General features: G+C 35.6%; 1 protein-coding gene across 7 annotated transcripts in view; it reads left to right on the forward strand.

The window, feature by feature from the left end:
• Positions 1 to 5,264: 5,264 nt before the first annotated feature.
• The window catches only part of Lim1 (LIM homeobox 1), a 76,036-nt gene continuing 62,039 nt past the window's right edge, over positions 5,265 to 19,261 (forward strand). For 5 of the 7 annotated variants that reach the window (XM_073078367.1, XM_073078369.1, XM_073078368.1 and 2 more), the window contains exons 1-2: positions 5,265 to 5,532; positions 17,118 to 17,307. In XM_073078367.1, coding sequence (XP_072934468.1) covers positions 5,517 to 5,532; positions 17,118 to 17,307 — 206 coding nt within the window. In that variant the 5' untranslated portion in view covers positions 5,265 to 5,516. The remainder of the gene's footprint in view (positions 5,533 to 17,117; positions 17,308 to 19,261) is intronic. The other 2 variants (XM_073078373.1, XM_073078372.1) reach the window with 2 other exon arrangements.

Raw genomic sequence — 19,261 nt, forward strand, 5'->3', positions numbered from 1 at the left:
CCTGTCCGTTATTTCTAAGTACGTAGGTAGATACTTCTGCCCGAAAGTACAAAAATTAGGTCAATTTGTATAGGTTTATTCATACACACTCGCAAATATCTATTAGCAATAGCTGCGACTTGGTCCATGTGAATATTAAATCTTCTCCACTACCTGTGACTATCTATTTCACTGCTGTTTACGAGTTTCCTTTCAGCAGATCGGATAAGCAGGAATTGCTAGGTGTCTCACACCTTTCAGAATAGTTTTGAAGAACTTTCGGACATATTTGCAGACAGGTAAGTTTCGTTACGATATCTTTCTTCATTGTTTAGGCAAAAGATAATTATTTTTTGATAAGTAGGTAGGTAAGTATATAACTTCCAAAAACCAGAGGTGCGCGAGAATATTATTATCAGCTTCTCTTTGAGAATTTCTGAAGTATAATTTACTACCTACCTACTCTTCCTTCAGATGTTATGACGTCGTATTAAGAGAGGAATTGTTATGTGGGAATCTTTTCGCACTAAACCCCCTTGGTGGCCTGCCTCAGCTCTATCAGAATAACTCCGGGACCGCCGTCGGAGCGCGTTAGTGTCCCGTCAACGTGGTCTTATTGGGCTTTGTCTTGGAGATAATTATTTATTCCCAACCCTCCCTGTACCTGTACAGTATGTAGATACAGGGACTACCTACCTACTGCGCTCGTACGATAGTTATGAGTATCTATTGTAGATATATAGGTACATAGGTTATCATTAAAAAAAAAAGTATATTATGTTTAACGGTCCTGGGGTAGAGTGTGAGAAGTGAACGCTCCAGAGGCAGTAGGCAAGGGGTATCAAAAAGGAAAACCTGAAAAACAACGACATAATGGTATGAACTTTTATTTGATTAATATTATTTATTTAAAACAAATTCGAAATACAATTACCCACATAAGTGGGAGAGCACTTAAAGATAGTTTCTTTCTACCCTGATCAAGGTCTAGGAGCAGCGTAAAACCCTATTCATAATATTTCCATTAACAACAATGTAGTTGCAATTAGTAGAAACATATAATAATTATTTTTCTATGTACCTGCGCACGAGGTGTTTATCTCTTAAGTACTTACCTACACCTAAGTACGTAGGTACTCTGTTAAATTATATAATTATATTTATAACTGGTACCTGCAATCGACTACGTCCGTAAGACATCTGTAGGTAGCATATTATCTTATATAGAAAAATAATGGCAGATAGATAACTGTGAACGGAAGTTCTAAGAATGCACATAAATTTTCCTTGTCCTCTACCCACGTTCTTGAATTACTGCGTCTTGGCGATTGATTTTGACACGTAGGTATGTGTGTATCTACCTACTAACTTACGTATTAAAGTATAATTTGCATGTGAATGTCCATGGTAAGCATCTATTTTATTTTGTAGAAATAGTAAGCGATGGAGTCCATCTGATTAAAGTAAATGGCGACTGCTTATTAGTGTCCTACATGATATCCCTGTATTCCCGGGACTAGAATGAGGCTACGGTATCCCCTGCCTGTCGTAAGAGGCGACTAAAAGGGGGCTTCCGGGGTTGCGGGCGGCAGGAGTGGGAGCTCGAACCGTCCAGCAACCCCGGGAAGGACGACGGTATGTATAGTCGCTTCCCGTTGTAAATACCATCTGGGATGTGGGAGGTGCGAAAATTGCTCCCTCAGGGCCAGAGCCCGAACAGGGCATCGCGCTTGGAGGTCTCCGGTTGTGTTCCGTTGGAGATCCCGGAGTTCTCCACCAAGTGTTGAGGACGGCCACCGGGTGGGGCTTTAGTGCGGTAAAAATCCCACATAACTCAGCGTCGCTCCCACGTCCTCGGATACTTTTTGAAGATTTCGTAAAAAAATGGGGTCCTACAGTCCTATGAGGATGGTCAAAGTTGCATGGTTCTGAGGATTAAGTTGGATTGCCTAGGAGAAGTACTTTTATTATCTTTACCACACCCTTCAAATCAGAATACAACAGCGCTTAATGTTGGTATTGGACAATAAGTAGGTACAGCGATAATACAATAAGAGATAAATAATTACCTACATGAGTAAGTAATTGACCGGCCCTATTTGGCGTCGCTCTAACCGCTAGTGCTATCTGAATCCAATGTTTTCCCGCAGTCTTCTTCAGGCCATCGGTTCACCTGCTTGGGGAGCGACTTGTGCTCCTTTTACTTCGGCTTTTAAAACGAGCTCGCCCCTCAACGATCTCACTTCTCCATCGGTTATCGGTCATCCAAGTGATGTCCCCTTGCCTGGTCCCTTTGCCACTTCAACTTGTTAATTCTGAGAGCTATGTTCGTAAACGAATTTTGTATACGGTCTTACGGTACGTAGATTTCATTGTTGCGACTTTCTTTTAACGAAATACCATACATAGCCCCGTAAGTGACTTAAAGCTTTTGAGTGAGGCCTATAGTAAAGGTCCTAAGTATACCTACCGCACATGCTTGATTCTGAATATCTTTTGTCACCGGAAGTAGATAAGTAGTAAGTAAGTACTCATTAACATCTGCATTAACGTTTGTATTTAATTTTAACATGGTGCTTAAATGCATAGATACCAAATACTTATTTCGTAAGAAGGTATTGGTTAGGTTAGTAAACTAAATTACTAAAACTAGAACCTAGGTATTCTAGTTTTAATAATATAGTTAGGATGTCCATTAGAACTCAGAAGTAACAATGAATCTGTGATGAACTTTCAAGAACATAGGGCTAGCGAAGGTTTGCAAGTTTGAAAGCGCAGTCCATTGGCTGGGGCAAGTCATTCATGTGCGTGTTTGATTATTTATTTTTCAATATTACGATTTTTTATTTAGGTAATATATTGCGGGAAAGGTAGAGTATAAATATTTCATGTACAAGTCTGTAGGTAACATGTGATAGAGCGCGTAGCATCTCCAGATCGTCTAGGACTCTACATTACATGAGATATTTCTTTCCCGTTTAAAGTTCGTATCGTCTTCGAAAAGTCATCAAAAGTCGGTTTAGCAGTATCCAACGGATTTAGAAAGATGAATACATTCAAAAGCGTCCTATATTTTTAAGTATTCATTGGTATTTATTTTTTCTCACTCATAGGTATATTATATCACTGAAACATCCCATAGTGACTAACTTATTAATTGTATAGATTTCTGTACCTAAATACATAAAGGTTACGTTAAATTTTGGCGTCAGCTAATATAAAGTAAAGACATTATATTTAGCTGAAGACCATTATTGACGTTAACATCGAATAGGATGAATACGAAATGTAGAGACTAAGATAAAATGATTATTAAGTCACTAGTTTTCTTAAGTTCTAGTTTAAAATGGGAAAAGTTATTTTTATAGGATACCTACCTAAATATTTTCTTGTCTATAGGGTTCCGGACTGAAATCTGTAGTTAAGTTAACCTCTACTAGCTCTGAGTTCCTACGACGAGTTGGGTAGAAGTTTTATAATACCAATATGTAATAAACATAGGTAGGGTAGATAAAAACAGATCGCACAGTTAAAAGCGTCTTAAATTAAAGGAGGAGTAGATATGTAGCTAGAAATATGGTAGAACCACCGTCACATCTCTCTACTTGTAACATGAAGCACATTTTGCGTTTCGGTGGAGAGACGTGGATAACTAATATTAGAATGAGGCGATCACCTTATCACGCACAATTGTCAACTCTAATCGGCTTCTGGTGGTGTCTAAGAATACCAGCTCCAACCAACTCTATTTATATTTTTCTTGCAGATATCCATGGGCAGCAGTGGGCACTACCAGGTGGACTGCAACTGCGTTTTTTGCTAATTTAATCGTATAATAAATATAGTTCAAAAAACTAAAAAACACGCTTTTATGATAAAATCAATTACAAAGCTTTCGGTATTGTATTTCATTCTTTCATACATGCAGGGTAAGATAAGGATGTATGTTGAAAAATTAGAGATATGTTTACATTTTACATAATTAATAGGTGGATGCAGAAACGCTTCATCGTTGTCTATCAGAAGTTACGGCGAGAAAGCTCCAGTGACTATTTTCAATATTTAGGTAGGTACCTACCTACTGCCTACCTACCTACCTACCTACTACGTACTATAGAAATATGTACTGAATTTTGTAGTGCCTAATAGTAGTACCTAGTGTACGTCTATAAGCAATTTTTTTTAAATAAATATCTACTAGAATATATGAAACGATTTGTCGTTGATAGCGTTGGTATTAAATTTGTTTACTGTTTGCTCTACCTGCGAAACGTTTTGCTAAAATCAGATCACAACAACTCTAAGTATTTTTATGAGGTACCTACTCGTGTTGTGGTCTTGCCATTGTCGTTGCACCATGAGAAGTTTTACAGTTTTAAATTGAAGAGATGCCTATATGTATATAGGTATATTCTTGTGGTGGGCGAAGGGTGGGTATTATCTTTCTATATAGTAAATTATTTATGTAGAAAAGTGAAGTACCTTTGGTGTTAGAATTAACTGTTACTACTTGTCTATCGCAGCTCGTGGGCCATTACTTATCAATATTAACCTGTTAATTAGAATAAGTGTCCTACCTAAAGTCATCATATCTCTACCACTTCTGAATTAACTATGCAGATCTCGTCATGTAGCTAACAGTAGCTAATATATCATTCAAAATAAATATTTTGAATGATATATACCTAGGAACTTATTAAAAATATTAAATATTAGTTGGTGGATATTCAATTATAAATCCATTTATGTTTATTTCATATGAGTATATTTTATGTCTATAAGTTATCGAAAACAACTTAAGTTTAAGCACACCCACATCCAAAACGCCGAGTAAAATCGAATTAGAGATGAAGTTGGGAGCAAAAATAAAGAAATGGGCGAAGGCAGCACATGTCGGGAAGGCGGGTGACTGTCTACATAAATATGCCGCACGCCCCCAGTCAAAACATCCTCGCACCAGAATCGTAACCATAAAATGAGAGCCTAGAACGCAACCGAAAAATCCAGGCTCTATAATTATACCCGGCTACCCGATCTACCGGCGAGGCAATTTAAATTTACTGCGAACGCCGCACGTGTCCCACAAAATGAAATCCCACTACCGCACAGAAACACGCACGAAAAAAAACTAGAAAAATATACATCGCAGGCGCCACCCCCTCGACGCGAGTGGCCGCTCACTTGGACCACGCCCGCTTCTGCGCTACCCTCTACCTCTCGCTCCGACACCAAAGTGCTCAATCCGCCTGTCTTTGTCGGCCATGGGGCTCCACTCGAAGAATACGAGTTTGTGATCAGTACGCGTTTAGTTACCGCGCGTGTTGGTGTCGGTAGCCGCGCGATCCGCGGTGTGTCTGTGCAGTGGCGTGTAGAGGTGCCGAAGTGGCGGGATTCCTTGCCGCAGGACGGGGGGCTCATGCCCCCTTTCATCAACACCACATTGGTAAAAGTTAGTGTTTCGTGTCGCTAATATTGACACTAAAATAGATTTTTTGTCGTGCTCTTGCCTTGGGACTTGAATGTGATTAACTACAGCGATGCCTACGTACGGAGGTTGTTTTGTTTGTTTTTATTTATTCTGTTTCTTTTTTTTCTAATGTGCATTTTTTAATTTCTGTAACATATCCGCATGTTTTGTTACTTACACCTAAACTCTGCATACTTTTCTGTATATACTGAATTGAATCGGATTCGATATATATTTTATCTAGGCGTAACTTATGAGTAGTCTATTTTTTTAAATAATTAATCTAAGTAAGTATATCAAGTAAAGTAAAGTATTGGACGCACCAAAATATCGAACTCTGTTATTACTGAATTCAAAACAATGTTTTTTTTATTTTTTTGTGAATACTCAAATGTGCTAACTACTATGTACTAACCTATACATTAACTATAAAATTACGTACACTTGTATAAAGTTAGACAGCAAGCAAAATGGTTACAACATCCGCCGTTTGATAGGCCTAAGAAAGCGCTTTAGGCCTCATACAATCTGAAACACTAGTATTAGAAACATAGGTACTTAATACACTTTTAGTACTTAGGTATATACTAAAACTATAATACATTGACTTATATCAATTAAAATGAGCTTAATTTTTATGATTAAAAATGTAGAGTCAAGTAGATAGATTTAATTAAATTAAACTATTTTAAAATAGGAGTTACAATCATTATTTATTTGTATTTTACTGTATGAAATATATTTACCTAAGTTCTAGATAATTGCAAGTAACAGTTACAGTTACATATATTTAGTAAAACTAAAAATAATATTAACAAAGGATAGAGTGGTAGCTAAGGTTTTTGCAAATTATTAATATTTTTTCCTTAAGTTAATTTAAAAATGAGTACCTGACCCATGTGGCTTTACTAAAACATACCTAATAATACTTGTACAAAACGTAAATTATAGGTACGAGTATAACTAAAATGTAATACTTTTTTCATACAAATATAACAATTTACAACAAGTAAGGACCAATAAGATCTCTACATTTTATATCTGTATTAAAATATATATATTCTTATGTAAATAGTAAGAATATCTTTAAGAAAATAAAATGTCGTTACTATATCAATTTTAGACATGGATCTCCTCTTAGACTAAAAGGTGCTTAGGCAATAGTCCACCGTGCTGGCCATATGCGAATTGGTAGACTTCACACACCTTTGAAAACTTTTTGAAAAATAATAATATTAATTACAATTACAAAATAATGGTAAATAATAATATAATAAACAAGTATTCTTGTAATAGACTTACAAATAATATATTATGGCCATAGATAGTATAAAATGTCATTGATTATGGCATATAAAATACAGTTACACAGATGACAGTTACGATTTCACTGACATTAAAAAAAAACTCGGGATTAAGCATAGATATTCTATACTAAAGTGGGATGATATATCTATGGGATTAAGTTACTACTTGAACGACAGAAGCATCATATTTAACATACAGTGGCAAGCATCATCAAAGAACTGGCTGTAGCCACCATTATCATTATGAATCCATTATTTCCCTACAGATAGACATTTCGTTAGAAAGATTTAAAGCTAATGTGTTGACCAATTTATCATGCCTACGTTTTTTAAAATCATATCAGTACTTGTATGATACTATTCGCTTCTTAGGAGGTGAAATTGCAAAAATCCATTCGTAGTCTTTTTTCGAATCTTATAGTTGATGGCCCTAGCAGCCTTTCAAACTTCAACTTTTTGGTGGTAAGCTTCTTCACCTTTTTGGTGGTAAGCTTAAAGCTCAGACGGGAAAAGAAGACTATGGGCTGGAAGGGATAGTTTTGGTCACCCTTGCAGGTCTCCCAGACCTTTGCTTGAGAGAGGGAAGGTTGTAAACCAAGGTACTGCCGTAGTCCTACCTATGCGTCCTTTTGTTACATACCTAAGGGCTATTCTTAGTCCTCGACTTTATTACCTACATGAGAAAGTTCTGTACAAAGTATCATTACAATAAACATATTATTTATGTACTTATTGTGTTAATTAACTTCTTAGTAATTGGATTTATCATATTATTATAATTTACCGCCCTTCACCAGAAATGTAACAAACATTTCAAAATTTGCATAAAATATATGACGAATATTGAACAACAAATAAATAAAATTGAATAAACTCTACATTTGCTTCAATACTACTTTGAGGGAAATGAAGTACATTCCACAGGCACACTAACCTACTGATAGCCCTAAATATTTCAAAATTATTCTAAAAGGAACACCCTTTAGAACGTTATTAGAAATACTAATATTACTGCGAGCTAATATTCGTTAACAATAAATAAACCAAATAAGTAACAATTGGATTACAAGTGTTACATAAAGAAATGACATCTATTCCTGTTCCATATAAATATTTTTTAATCGTTAGCCCGCGGTTCGAATCTTACCTAACTACGCATTTCTGATATTTCGAGCATATTTGTATAAATAAATTATTTATCACTTGATTTACCGGCGTAAAATACACATCATGAAAATTTTACACGTATGAGTAATCTTTAAAAAAGTTTACAAGACGTGTGAAGTCTAGCAATTCCTATTTGGTCTGCGTGTACCCTATATCCTAAGTCCTTCTCACTCGGAGAGAGGATCCGTGCACGTGCGTGTACGTAAAACAATAATGGATTGACGTCAATAGTTCATACATATATCAATTAGTTAGGTACGTTGCTAAGGATATTTTGCGACAAAATCGACCACGGCTCGGTTTGGTGAACCCTCAATTTAAATTAGGTCGTTGGGGAAAGCCCTACGTATCCTGTATTTCCTTCTACTCGTATATTGATACTAAATATAGTTAGGACTATTTAATTTACCTGTATTTGTAGAATGTACGTAGTTATTTCCTTTTTAGTATTAATGTTCCACGCAAAAATATGTTATACATTTAACGTTTGTAGGTACATATTTGGATTCGTAGATTTTCAACGGATGAACCGATTTTGATTCAGTTTTTTTTGTTTGAAAGGTGACAGTATCGAGATTGTTTGTAGCTATCGTTAGAAAAAATCTGCTCAGCTGATGATGATGATTTTTATTTTATTTAATTTTAATATATGATTCCTTGCTTTTATATTTAAATAATTGTCTGATTAATAATTGTTATATAAACACTGGGGTTGTGTAATTAATTGTTAAATTAATTTCGTTTTCATGGAAAGGACCGAATCCATAATTTGTCGCTAAAATACAGTGAACCGTTATGTTCCCAAATTGGTTTTGAGTTTTTACATTTTGTTTTATACATTCATACATACATTTTTTCCTAGTTTTACAATATATTAACCATATTAGTACTATATAATATGTTTTAATGATATATAATTTTGGTATAGGGAAAACAAAGAGGAAAAGTAGGTACATTTTACGGAAATAATTGTCTGCTAGTGGTAGTCCTTTTTCCTTATTTCACATAATGTTTTATCTGTGGTTAGCAATTTTCCCATCAATATTGTTTCACCTTCCTATTATTCGTCATTAACCCATTATTATCCCACTGCTGCGCACGGGATGGACTAGGCCATAGTCCACCGCGCTAGCCAAATGCGTATTGGTAGACTTTACATATCTTTGAGATTATTATTGTTATTTTTTTACATAAATCTTTTAGGTACGCAGGTTTTTTTATGATGTTTTCCATCACCGGTTTGAGTAAGTGATAATTAATTTTTATACGCTCCTAATTTTGAAAAATCAGAGGTGCCTGGGATTTGGACCCGTCATTCCCCTCGGACCCCATGTTCGAGAGGCCGAATTTCTTAACCATTAGGCTATTACTGCTGCCTTCCTCTATTCATAAACTAAAAAAAGCAGTTTTTCAAATTAAATATTTACAAATATTGAAAGGTACCACGGCACGGCACCACCGCCATACCTATTTCTAGCTAATAACAACAGTGTTAAGCGCTGCTGTGTTATGGGATTGATAAGTGTGGTAAGCGAGACATACTTTTCTGAGGCGTTCTAGCATAGTCTTCGGAGGTAGTGGCGCTTCTGTTACCAACCTCAGAAAGAAATCTTATCTGGGGTTCATTACAGATGTCTATGGGCGACAGTAGCAACCATCGGATGGACTGCATGCTCGTCTGCTACTCCTATATTATAAAAAAATTAGAAAGTACTTAATTCTGTTTAAAAATATAGTCTATGCTACTAATTTGTCTAATATGTGGGATATTAGACAAATTCAATGACGTCTCATATGGAAAGCTTTAATCCGTTTGGGCTGCAAGGCGTGCTAAAGATTGAGACATATGTACAGAAATACATAAATACATATGCTCGAAAAACATTACCCTCTGCATTTGGGTAAAAACCCCTTGCTTATTAGGTCGTAGTTATTCAACAGTCAACAATTCAACAGTCAACATCAGGGCGCGAGTGGTTGAGGCTGTTTCAACTATTTCTGTTTCATACAGACTTTTTTAATCTTCTGTTTTCATACAGAAATAGTAAAAAGCGCCGGAACAGACCGTTATATCTTGTCAAACATAGCTAGGTGCTCAAAAAATGAATATTTTAAGATAACAAAAGTAAATCCGATTACGAAACATCCTGCAATAATCCGTATAAAAACTTTTTAAGTACCCCAAAAAGAAAGGTGTTAACTGTTGTCGTTTATTTCCGAAAATACTAAAAACTCTAACAATTAAAGTTGTTTGAATGGTAAAAAACCCAACTTTTTACAGTAATTTCAAAGAATATTTTTTTGTAAAACGTATATACTACCTACATTGATATATTTGTAAATTAAAAAGCACATAACAAATAATACCTATATAGACAATGATATGTTAAATAAAAAAATGCATTGCTAAAAATTTGCATATAAAGTGAATTTTCTTGTCACGTAAAAACTGGTTACGTTACTGTTATCTATATATTTTTGTGAAAAAGGAAAACTTTAATGCCATTCCTCTAGAATTCTTACGTTTTCCAGTTAAATGCTCGAGTAGTTTAAGTATTTACCAACCTTATTTTTTTACAAAACTATTACCTACTACTTGGCGACCAGAGTAAAAAAATATCGAAAATAAAAAAAAACGACGTCAACTAGAAAAAAGACTGATCTTCAAACAGCAGAACAGGCTTTCTGCTCGACCACGAGAAGACAGGTATCCGCGTTTAAACTTAGTCCTGAAAGATAGCGCAACGCATCTATGACCAAACTTAACCTGATTTGCGGTTGATTACCAGTGTTTATGGGCGGCAGTAGCCACTTACTTACCATCTTACTGCTATTTCGATATTACATAAATAAAGTACTGGTTAATAAAGTTAACATTAAAATAGGACGGTTCTCACCTCTCATACAATAAAGGTGTTTTTAAAATTATTTGTATTGTATTAACCTGACGTTCAATACAGCTATACAGTCGCTAATCCTGACGTGATTTTAAGTCAGTATTCTTCGTTTTTACCACGGACGTGCAAAATGCAGAATGAGCTTCCTCCTAGGTCTTCCCGGAGCCCTATGACATGGGGCTCTTCAAAAATGGTGTAAAAAGAGCTCTCCTTCAAAGCCGGCGATGCATTGGTGACTCCTTTAGTGTTGCAAATGTCCCTAGATGTTCATTACTTTCCATCAGGTAGCACGTCTGGTTTATCGTTAGACACAAGTATAAAAAAAATGCTTAAAAAGATTATGCTAAGAAAGCTTAAAAAGTATAGTGTAGAAACTGTAAATACTCACTCAATTTTTATAAAGTCCGTGGCACAGAGTAAGGTATGTCTATTATTTTAATCTTACATTCTTGCAGTTAATTCAACAATCAAATAAAAAAGTCTAACCACTTGTAACATTTCAGTTAAATTTATTATTGCGTACTTTAAATTATTTTTCCCCAAATATTATTACCCCATTGTCGTAATATTGAACAATCGTGTATGTTACAGCATTGTTTTTTATTAATATTATTGTATTGGATACAGGGAAAACCTGTAGATTACGGGAATTTACCCGATATATCCCGCAATAACAAAAATAGGGGGAACCCGATATAACAAAATACGTAATTTAATTAAATTATTGAATGCCTAAGTGGTTTTCCTTCTGAATTTAATATTTTTATTAATAATAAAGAAGGTGGTAGAATCCGTTCTGGTTCGACTCCGGCGGCACCATCGCCACACCTATTTCTACCTTATAACAACTTTGTTAAGCGTTGTTGTGTTCTGGTTTGAAGGGTGTGGTAAAGGAATCATACTTTTCCGAGGCATTCCAGCTTGGTCCTCAGGGGTAGCGGCGCATCTGTGGCCTACCTCAAGTAGGAATATCTAGTCCTATCTGGGGTTGTTTACAAATGTCCATGGGTGGCAGTAGCCAGTTCTCGTAAGGTGGACTGCATGCTACTTCTAAAAACTATTAAACGAGCAAATATTTTAACGCAATGGAGAAGCTGTTTTTATATAAAGTCTATTAATACAAAAAAACAAACATCTATTATACTCATATATATAAATAAAGAGTCACGAATATTTTTTTCTTGGTATCCTTTACTTACTTGTACTTAATATAACATTAGATACGTTTTCATAGAAAAACTTATACAACCTTAAATTCTGTATAAAATCTTCGTCTAGTAAAAAAATCTGTAATTTTACATTATTAATTTCGTAACTACCTAATACATTTTATATAATTTTTAAATCATATGCAACTTAGGATAAGCGTCACCCAACTCACACTGTTATTATATATTATAGGTTGCTGAAAGATTAACAATGTTTGTAAACACCTGTTGTGGTTATAAGATAAGTTTCAAGTTGGTTTTCGTATTAGTTGCCCGGATCCTTCGCACATGTAAATTGGTTCGGCGGTTTTCGAGTAATTGGAAGACAAACATTTTTAACGCATAAAAAAATAAAATTTAAAAACAAAACACCTTTGGCGTGAATCAGCTGCATGGTGCTATGTTTGCATCTTGCATGTGCTGTTGCATCTTGCATATGCTTCGCGTTCATCTTCCCGCATTTCAATAAACGTTTAAAATTAGTTATTATTTTGTCATTACACCAGGCTTGTTGGCAACATTGTCATTTATATTAAAACTTTAAGTTCAGTGTGTATCTAGGACTTGGTAGATATCTACACTAATATTATATAGCGGAAAACTTTGTTTGTTTGGTTGTAATGAATAGGCTCAAAAACTACTGGACCGATTTTAAAAATTCTTTCACCGTTCGAAAGCTACATTATCTACGAGTAACAGGCTTTATTTTATACGAAATATATTTGATAAATAGATTTTGAGGCGGTACAAAGTTTGCCGGGTCAGCTAGTATTATATAAACAAACTTTTTAATAATTACGAAATTTGCAATAAATTAAATTGTGCACTCTAGTTTTTTTTTTATTATTTTTATAAAGAAAAGACAAAGAAAATTCGTTTTTTATTGATAAAAAATAGTTAGGTATATAAAAGACGTCCATAATAACGGCGACTAAATAGTATTTTCTGTCAGCCAACCTTGAGGATACAAAAACATTAACGGCGACATAAGAAAGTAGAGAAAAACTAAGAAACGTAAAGAAAAATAATACAAAAAGGGCAAAGAAAAATAATTAGTCTGGGTTTAGTAAATCTATGGGTATATAAACATGCAAATTATACTATGGTCATATGTAATTTAAACACCTATTACAATAATCCTTCTCATTAATATTATTGTACACTACGATTTCCGAGTTTCCGAGTGCTATTATTATCAATTTGACCTATCATTACAATTCAGTGTTCAGTATCCTCGTTTACAATACAAAGGTCGAAAAATTGATATGAATTGAACTTGAATAAGAATCGGACACTTTGCACACAATCGTACAAATTTACAAGTCAATTCTCATTCAAAATGGGTTGCACTGTCGGGAAATTTAGACAATGTTACTTTACAAGGATATAAAGGATAACGGTAGATAGTATATGCTACTTAATTCTGTGTCTTACTTTTACAAATCCGTGACTTATAAGGTAAACTTTAAAGTTCATATTTAAATTATGTGTAGTGTTCTTATTTTTTCTGATCACTACTAAATAATTACTTTCATTTGTAAAGAAAAAATAGACTACAAAGTTCTTAAAACTTGCTTGCGGCTCTACGACGCTCTCCTCAGCATTGATTTATACTCTATGTCCTATTAAATTGCTATTTTCATTCTTAATAGGTATTATATAGATAGGTATAATGTAGAGACGCTTACCCGCACTAAACCCCCCCCAGTGGCCGTCCTCAGCGTTTGGTGGAGAACTCCGGGATCTCCAACGGAACACAACCGGAGTCCTCCTAACTCGATGCCCTTCTATCGGGCTCTGCCCTGGGGAAGCAATTTACGCTCCTCTCACATCCCCTGTTGATTACAGCGATATGCGACTACACAAACCGCTGTCCTTCCCGGGGTCGCTTGCTGGACGATTTGAGCTCCCACTCTTGCCGCCCGCAACCCCGAAAGCCCCTTTTAGTCGCCTCTTACGACAGGCAGGAGATACCGTAGCCCTATTCTGGTTCCGGTACTACAGGGACAGGGAGACGCTTACCCAAGGGGATTTTAAGTAACTTTTAAATTTCAGAAGTGACAATGTGTCTGAAATTGATTGTCATTCAGACCCTTGTTCTTCATGGACTTGATTATAGATGACCTTGGCTGACAGTGACTACTTAAGGTCCGGTAGAGCGCATCGTTGTTTGTTTATATCAGCTAATTTCAGAAAAACGTGTGATACAAAATAAATATTGTTAGATACTATAATTTGACTAATGCAAAGCCAGAAAGTGCGATCTAGCAGCAACCTAATTAATTACCTACATCTTCGCATACATAACACATACTTAATGCGTAGCTAACTCCTTAAGATTAAGTATGCGTTTCAAATTTATCAGTGGCGTAACATATAACTCTCCTCCTATTCAGGGTTGATTCTGGCAATCTTTTAAAAGGGTTGTTTGTTAGTTTTAACACAAAAAACATTCAATGGCATTACAACGTGGTATTGTCTCGTTTAAACTCGTTTTTTAGATTAGAAAAACAAAAACCGAATCTTGGTAACACTCTTTCTACAGTTTTTTAAGTGGCTTACAACATTTTGCACAGCTAAGTCTTTTAAAGAAGACGGAATTAACGTGCAGATTAGCCAACGTATCGCTTAAAACGGTTTTAAAATGTAGTTTTTTCTCTTCAGTGCGTTTTTTATCCCCACGAAGTGCATAATAATTATTCTTACGGCAGTTTGTCCATTCGCTTAAAATGACCCTTGATATTTTAGTCTTATTAACTAAGATAACACTGTCAGGGTATTATTATTCAAAATCCACAGGTTAAACGGCGTGACAGCGGTAAATCTAAACTAAAGAAATCACACACGCCGCGCATACCCATAATTTCAGTGAATAGCCGTCACAGAATTCTGAACGCATCGTATGAAATGGCGCGCGACCAATCGGACATTCAGATTTGAATATGGAATATTTAACAACCGCCGCCGCGACCTTCATAAATTTAGCCAATAAATGTCAAAAGTTTTAGGGCGTAAAGAAAAAACACCGTGCAAGAAAGGATTCGTCCAAATTTTTAGTTGACAACGCATTTTTATACCCGTGTTGAGGTGTCAAACTTTTGGCCGTTAAAGAATTAATAAATAAATCTCTGAGTCATTTACATCGCTGCAAGATTAACGGTTTAAGTTTACGATAAGTTTTAAGCGTAGTTAGAGAATTAATGGAAGCTTCATTATAAATAGTTAGACAACTACGTACTAGGCTGTACGTCTATGTACTGTTCCCGGTAATAACATATGCTAATAAAACTTTATTCAACTTAGCTTTATCGATCGTAAAACTCAATCCCATTATGTTTCTCGTCGTGCGTTGCTACTAACTTTACGATAAAATGAACTATTGAAGGAGTGAGCTATGCCTGTGTATAAAATTCTACATAATAAAATGCGTCTATGGGTATTTTTGAACTTCGACGATTTGAGTCGCACTGGTGCCGTACGACAACAGTACCCTTAGTATGAGTTTTTACTTTTACTTAAACACTTTCAATGTTTACGCAATTCGTACAGCGCCTCCGTGGACCGTATCGGAACTAAAATTTCGCATTATGGGATCTAAAAAACTGAATAGTTAATTGTAACGGCATTAAATGTTACAAATATAGAATACATTTATTTTTACATTTTTAATTTAATTTTGATAGCGTTATAGTTCCGTTTTTTAAACTCCTGCGGAATTTTAGTTCGGATACTGTCCATGGGGGCGCTGAATGCGCGAATTCGTAAACTTTAAACGTTTTCGAGCAAACGTAAAAACTCATACTAAGTGTACAGGACGATTGTCGTACTGCTTACGGATGACTGTTTTTTTTTATAAAAAATCGTGGCACGTGGCAAATGCAATGCTGTCTTCCAGCTCACGGAAGTATGACGGGCTTATTTGTATGTTCTCGCGGTCCGCCATTTTGTGTTATATTCTTACGTTTGTAAGAAATTATACTTCTTTGGCGTATTTAACAATAAAAAAGGTAATAATATATCATATTAGACTTAAAAGAAAATATTTAAAATTACTTTGTAACTAACTTTATGGTGTCGATTTTAGATGATAATTATGTCAAAATCTCTCATCATTTTTTCCATTCGCGCCAAAAGAAGTATAACGTCAAAAATTTGTCCGTGTGCAGTGCGAAAACCGTTCGGCTGTCGCACGACAAATCGTCGGAATTGCAAGCGCCCTAAAGCTATTCTTATTCACTCTTATGTACTTATTCAGTAGTTATTTGATTACATACGTATCCTGTTTGTTCTTAATGATATAAAGATGCGATTCTAAGGATTGTCCGAAGATTTGCGACCTCGAATGGTTGGTCGGTGCTTAAGTAATTTATGAAGTTTTCTTGGAACTTAGTCATATATTTTTCTGCTATACAGATATAATTTAATGTGTATGGCATTATATACTCATGTTTATTTTTATTGTTTGTATTTATAAACTTGAGGTTATGCATTACAATGGCTGATACCGTGTTGTTGTAGAATGGCACAAAATTTAAAATTAAATTGTTGTTTTGAAATAAATTTAACGGATTTCCCAAAGGAAAGGGATAAAACATCTTTTTATGATAATTAAAAAATGACGTAGTTGACCAACATTTAAATTAAATTAATACTTATTTTGCATTGGTATTATATATTTTTAATATATCATTAAAAACATTATTTTACTTGTATTATCGCAGCTCGAACTACTCGCATTTCGACTTTTGTAGCGCTAGTGACAAGTTTTGAAGGTGGTAGTAACCTTTGTGGTTCGACTGGCGGCACCACCGTCACACGTATTTCTGTGACAGCAGTGTTAAGCGCTGCTATGTTCTGGTTTGAAGAGTGTGGTAAGGGAGACATGCTTTTCCGAGACGTTCCAGCTTAGTCCTCAGGGGTAGCGGTGTATCTGCGGTCGACCTCAAGTAGGAATATCTATTCCTATCTGGGGTTGATTACAGATCAGGGGCGGCAGTAGCCACTTACCATCAGGTGGACTGCTTGCTCGTCTGCTACTCCTATATTATAAAAAAAGTTACACTATATTAACATTCGTCTCCATTGTACCCAGGACGTGGCGAAGCAGGCGGCGCGATGGCGTGCGCCGGCTGCGAGAAGCCGATCCTGGACAAGTTCCTCTTGCACGTGCTGGAGCGCGCCTGGCACGCGGCGTGCGTCCGCTGCGCCGACTGCCGCACGCCGCTCGCTGACAAGTGCTACTCTAGGGACAACAAGCTCTTCTGCAGGAACGACTTCTTCAGGTAAGCTTGCTACTGATATTAAAACTAGCAGTTAGAATTCTTAAACTTAGTGAATTGTTTGAGAGCGTGCTAGGAGTGCTAGGAGTTAAAATTACTAAACTTAGTGGAGTGTTTGAAAGCGCTTGGGTATCACTTGCTATTCAAGGAATACCAAGTTTTTTTGAAGGCACCGTACATTTTCAAGGTTTCCCCCTCGTCAACAAAAAAGCTGTTAAAACTATTAAGCTTATTTAAGTGATTAAGATGGTTAAGCTTGCAAAGTGCGAAGCCAGGAACTAGAAACTCTTTTGTAGGACTTCTTCAGGTCTTCGTCAGGCCCTTGCTGCAAACTGATGATTTTAAGACTAGTTAGGCATTGGCTGCTTAAGTGCAACCACTGATGGATAAGTGCTACTTTAGACAAAACATATATCTCCTCTGAAGAAACGAATCTATCTGTTAAGCAATTACTGAAATGGAATATATCAAAGATCCTTAGATTAAAGTTATTAAATAAATTATTCTAATCATAAATATCTTTTACATTTGCTTAAAATACTATAAATAATAACGCAAAATTCTTCGCTACTTAATTTCTTATGCTTCAGTGCGTCTAATTATCATTTGGTGAGCGACAGAGTCTGACTCCTTTCCAAATGAATACCTCAATGTTGGCAGAATGTGATATTTTTGCAAAATCGCGGAAGAAAAGTACTGTGAGACTATAAAATAGTTTTTAAACTAATATAACCTTTGAAATATCTAATGAATAAAAGTTGGATGAATACAGGCTAGGTACTTGAATTGATGTCTTGTGCAAAGTTACATGTTTCTTTACACAGAACTCGTAATTGTTATCGCAATAAACATACATACGCATCACTCGCGAATGATGAATTACCATTTTGCTGTCATTATTGTTATATTACCACATACCTACTGGTTTGTTTTTACTTAGTATTATGTAGTTTTTTGTTCCAACCGTTTTGTTACGGTCGTCGCAATAATGAGCCATTTAAATTCTTAAAATCATGAACTTAATCTGTTGGATGAATTGTATGATTAGTACAGTTATGTTTTGACTGTTTTCCCTATTTAGGTAGGTGTACGTCATATGATAGGAAAATCATATTGCAATAATACTAAAAGGTTCGATTAAATCCACACCTATTTCTAATAACAGCAGTGTTAGGCGCTGCTGTGTTCCGGTTTGAAAGGTGTGGTAAGGGAGACAGACTTTTCCGAGGCGTTCCAGCTCAGTCCTCAGGGGTAGCGGCGCATTTGTGGCCGACCTCAGGTAGGAATATCTAATCCTATCTGGGGTTGATGGGCGGCAGTAGCCACTTACCATCAGATGGACTGCATGCTCGTCTGCTACTCCTATATTATAAAAAACATTGAAACAGCCGTTCATGCCAGACACACGGTCACTTTATATTTAGGCACCTACCGACATGAAAACTGAAGCAATGGCGAACTGCAAAATAATGCTATTTAGGTTTAAAAAAACTAAAGTTACTCTACGAATGTCTGAATAGTGAACAATATTCGCAATGTAATTGCTAAATTATATTCAATTATAGACTTTAGTCCGCCCAAAAATACCTAGACTAGAAAACGTCTGACTAAAAACGATCCACGGTCATTGGAACTACGAGGGTTTCTGCCACCTTTTAATAATCTGAATACATAATTATTGCATTTATGTTACTTGTGGGAATCCGTGTCACACCTGAGGTGCCACCTGCTTGTCATCACAAGTCTAATTATTATATTTTGCACAAAAATGCGTTTTTAAACACTTGAATGTTTCCTTGACGAGTTAATAAATCTACGTTTTTGTTTTATATATTTGCATATGACCTGCGATTTTATGTAACGTCGCTTTTTTCATTTTAAACGTAAGTTTTTTTATACTATAGGAACAAACGAACATGCGTTCCACCTAGTAAATGGCTATTGCCGCCCATGGACA

This window comes from Epargyreus clarus, unplaced genomic scaffold, assembly GCF_041222505.1.
Source record: "Epargyreus clarus isolate Ecla_fem2 unplaced genomic scaffold, WU_Ecla_fem_2.2 ptg000012l, whole genome shotgun sequence".
Lineage (NCBI taxonomy): Eukaryota > Metazoa > Arthropoda > Insecta > Lepidoptera > Hesperiidae > Epargyreus > Epargyreus clarus.